General features: G+C 53.5%; 1 protein-coding gene across 1 annotated transcript in view; it reads right to left on the bottom strand.

The window, feature by feature from the left end:
• GLB1L2 (galactosidase beta 1 like 2) overlaps nucleotides 1–4033 on the bottom strand; it is a 27310-nt gene that overhangs the window by 19207 nt on the left and 4070 nt on the right. Inside the window, exon 3 of the mRNA XM_015571973.1 lies at nucleotides 7–204. Coding sequence (XP_015427459.1) covers nucleotides 7–204 — 198 coding nt within the window. The remainder of the gene's footprint in view (nucleotides 1–6; nucleotides 205–4033) is intronic.

The raw sequence follows: 4033 nt of genomic DNA, 5'->3' as shown, positions 1-4033 counted from the left end.
ACTCACGTGGTGAGGGTGTTCAAGCCACAGGCTTTCATCTTCAGCAAGCGGTCCCTCCAGTACGCCTTGGGCACACGGAAATAGTGCACGGAGCCCCCGAAGATCCAGAAGGTGGAGTCCTCCAGCATGAAGTTCTGGCCCTTGGTGTGCAGCCCGGACTGCCGGTGTCTCAGCCAGGGAGAGAGCAGGCGGGGCCAGTGCAGCCTGCGGGGAGGAAAAGCGGTCGGGAAGCCTGGAGGCGCCCGGCGGCAGTGGCAGGGGCACCGGCAGAGATGGGCTTCCTCTCGGCTTCCGCTGGCTCACCTGGCCCGGCTGCAAGGCAAGAGCGAGCTGAGCTGCACTGAGGACCGAGGCAAACACAACCCTGAACGTGGAGACAGTGCAGGGCAGCGGTCGCCAGCCGGTGGTCTGTGAGGTCCGAAAGGTTGGCGACCGCTGGTGCAGAGGACACGCGGACACACAGCTGTGGGAAGGGAGTGCTAGTGGGCTGAGAGGCTGTCTTCAGGGTTGGGACTTGGGGGGACTTGGGAGGACTGGAGAGCAGGACTCCTAAGCCATCTGACTAAACATCAAAGCAGCCACTACTTCGAATAGTACCTCTGAGCCACCTCCTGGCCACAGCTGCCCGGCTCGAGGTGCAAATACTTGTGAAGAGGCATCTGTGTTAGAAACGGCATCTATTCACGAACCAAATTTCCAGGTCTTGGTTGTCATCTAAAGGTCAAGTGTCGTCCTGGCCAAGATCACCCGCCTGACAGCCCCACCTGGGAGGCGACTGAGAAGTTTTAGTCCCTGAAAAGGCACCTCTTGACATCCCTGGGGTTGGCCATGGGGAGCCCCGTGGTTCCGTGCTCCGGTCTCCTGGGGACTGCGAGAGAAGGCCGACAAGAGGAACTGCGGCCAGAGTTTCCCGCGAGGAAGTTTAGGAAACGTGGAGACAGATAACAGCCGGGTGCGAATCTGGTGCAAAAGCAAATTTGGGTGGCTGCCTCTTCGGCACCCACTTCTCATGACAGTCCCTGGCACTTGAGGGCATCTTGCCCAGCTGGGCTCCTCTGCATAAAAAGGCACCCTGAGCTGCTCTGGTCTTTCCATTCGTTCTGTAACACTGGCTAACGTGGTACCGCCGCGACATGTGTCTGGCTTAAGGCCCGGCTTCCCCCTTTCAATCAGCGCCGATACACACAGACGTGTGGGAACCCCAAGGGGGATTCCCCACAAACTGCCTGCAGCTGGTCCGTGCTGAAATCGGCACAGACACGGACTCTGTTAGAGCAACGAGAGGAATTGTATGTCTATTGAAGCGAATCCTAAGAAGCCAGGTATGCATATCTTTTCATCTTCCTTTTCTTATAATTTTTTTTTTATTGCGTCTCCTAAAGTAACAGATTGGAATTTTAAGGAGAAAAGGAAAATGATTCTTCCCCACAGACAGTAAGAAGTACTGCTCTAGGCCAGAAGCAATGGCCTGGTGTTTGCCCCTGGGTATTATCTGAATAGCTCATCCTTTTCATACATGACCTGCTCACAAAATCAACTTCGCAGGAGAAGCACATGTGCTCTTGAAAGGGGCAATCCCACTGTCTTGCTGGATGTGGGAGTGCAGAAGCAGTGAGTATCACCCCCTATTAAAAATACACCCCCGCCCCTGTCTACCCCAGGAGAGGTCCTACACAAGGGGGCCTCTTTTGCAATATGGCCTTTACTATCCAGAGCTATCCATCTAAGCCAGTGGTTCTCAACCTTCTGGCCCTTTAAATACAGTTCCTCATGTTGTGACCCAACCATAAAATTATTTTCGTTGCTACTTCATCACTGTCATGTTGCTACTGTGATGAATCGTCATATAGATATCTGATATGCAGGATGGTCTTAGGCGACCCCTGTGAAAGGGTCCTTCGACCGCCACGCGACCCACAGGTTGAGAACCGCTGGTCTAAATGGAAAAGCTGAGAACTGGAGACCAAGGGATTCACAATGGCCTGGACTCAGTGTCCCTCCTCCCCTAGGAAGTCAGCGTGCCCTGCGGTCAGAAGTACGTCCTGAGCGCGCATCGCGGGGGGAGGAGGGAGGGGGGCTGGACTCCAGAGCCCTTTTCAGATACTGAATGTTCTCCAAAGGCCTCTCTAAGCTCCAGCATCTCCCGGATCTTCATCAGAGAGCGCTCGCGACCCACAGGTTGAGAACCGCTGATCTAAGCCCAAGATACAGCTGAGTGGAGAGGAAGCAGCAGATATCCCCACACCAAAGGAGCTCTGCTGTCAAGACAATATTACAGAATTCTGAGTCACTTCAAAGACGAGGTGTTTATTTCACTTGCTACTCTTCCTTGACCTCAGATGGAGAGAACTCTTTGGCTAACTTCTGATACCCCTGCTGTCCAGGCTGTGGCTCTTTGCTCCAAAGCTCCGGGGTATCCCAAACCCTGTAACCACAAATAATACCCCAATAATGGCCATGCTCTGCTCCCTGGTCCCTTTCAGTCCCTGGTCCCTTTCAGACCCTGGCCAGCATGCACTGTGAGACTCCCAGAGCCAGGGTGGTTCAGACACCCCTGCCCCCTCCCTGACTGCGCTAGGCCCAGCGAGCCACGCTTCCCCACTTGTGTCAGGGAGGGCTCCTGCCGAAAAGGACACGTCCCAGGTGCTGAAAAAAAAGCCACTCCTGTAAGATGAAAGGGACAGCATTCAAAGCGCTCAAACATGCCCGGGATGTGACTCAGGCCTCAAGCCCAGCAGAGTTCTACGAGCAAAGCTCATAAAATCCCTGACCTCACAGAATCTCCGGAAGTGAGGCACAATCTGTCCACTGTACCCTGGGAAGTCAGGACTAGCCCGTGATTTGGATCAAAGCAAGCGACCGGGTCCCATTGTTAAGTCACCCACCTTCACGGAGGAGAAGTCTGACGGGTTCTGCTGCTGAAATCCAGAGTGAGTGAGGCAGCTCAGGGAAGCCGAGAACTTGCCCTTGAGGGGCACCATGAGGGCTGCTTCCTGGCGGCTCTCCGCTCTCCTGACCTTCACCACCTGACGTCTCAGGTATGAGAGATGCAGAATGAATTCCACTACTGCTCAGGGGTGCATTTATATTAAGGAAAAAGTCCTGAGTAGGAGCCATGCCTTGATGCTATCAAGCAGGCATTCTTGCGGCGTGCGAGGAGGAAAGGGAATGAGAGGCGGCTGGCTATAAGACATGGGTCACATGACTGCATGCATCACAGACCTCGAAGGAAAATGCCCAGTGGAAGGAGGAAGCCCAACCAAGTCAGAGTGCAGACTGCAGGATCACATTTCTATAAAACACTAAAAAGTTCAACCTGACAGACGGTGGTGGCGAGCAACAGATCGGTGTGCTTGGGGAGAGGGGAGCAGCGGCGTAGGAGAGAGGCGCAAAGGGGCACACGGAAATCTCTGGGGTTGATGGGTATCTTCACAATCTTCATGACGGTGGTAATTTCATAGGTGGGTACGTATGTCAAAACTTACCAAACTGTACATGTTAAACGTGCAGTTTATCTCATGGCAATTACACTGCAATAAAGGTAAAAATTTTTTTATTGATTTCAGAGAAGGAGGGAGAGGGAGGGAGAGATAGAAACATCAACGATGAGAGAGAATCATTGATCGGCTGCCTCCTGCAAGCCTCCTACTGGGAATCGAGCCCACAACCCGAGCATGTGCCCTTGACTGGAATCGAACCTGGGACCCTTCAGTCCACAGGCCGACGCTCTATCCCCTGAGCCAAACCAGCTCCAGCAAGTTCATTTGTTTTTTTTTTAAAGACCCTTGTTCAAGCTAAGATACTGAAGGTTGAAATCTTCCTCAAAAATCACCTTGAACCTCGTTCTTGGATATGGTGTAATCAAACAGCTCTGACCGAGCATGAACCCGCCCAAGGTGACATTCATGGAGAAAGGAAAAGCTGCAGCCACGCAGCCCCTCCTCCACCCAAATCCCTGCCTTCTGGGGTACAGAAAAGGGGCAGAACCTGACAGCTCAGCTCCCCAAAGCTGCCAGCGGAGTAGCCAGGTCCC

This window comes from Myotis davidii, unplaced genomic scaffold (assembly GCF_000327345.1).
Source record: "Myotis davidii unplaced genomic scaffold, ASM32734v1 scaffold809, whole genome shotgun sequence".
Classification (NCBI taxonomy): Eukaryota; Metazoa; Chordata; class Mammalia; order Chiroptera; family Vespertilionidae; genus Myotis; species Myotis davidii.
This window is presented reverse-complemented; position numbering and strand designations above follow the sequence as displayed.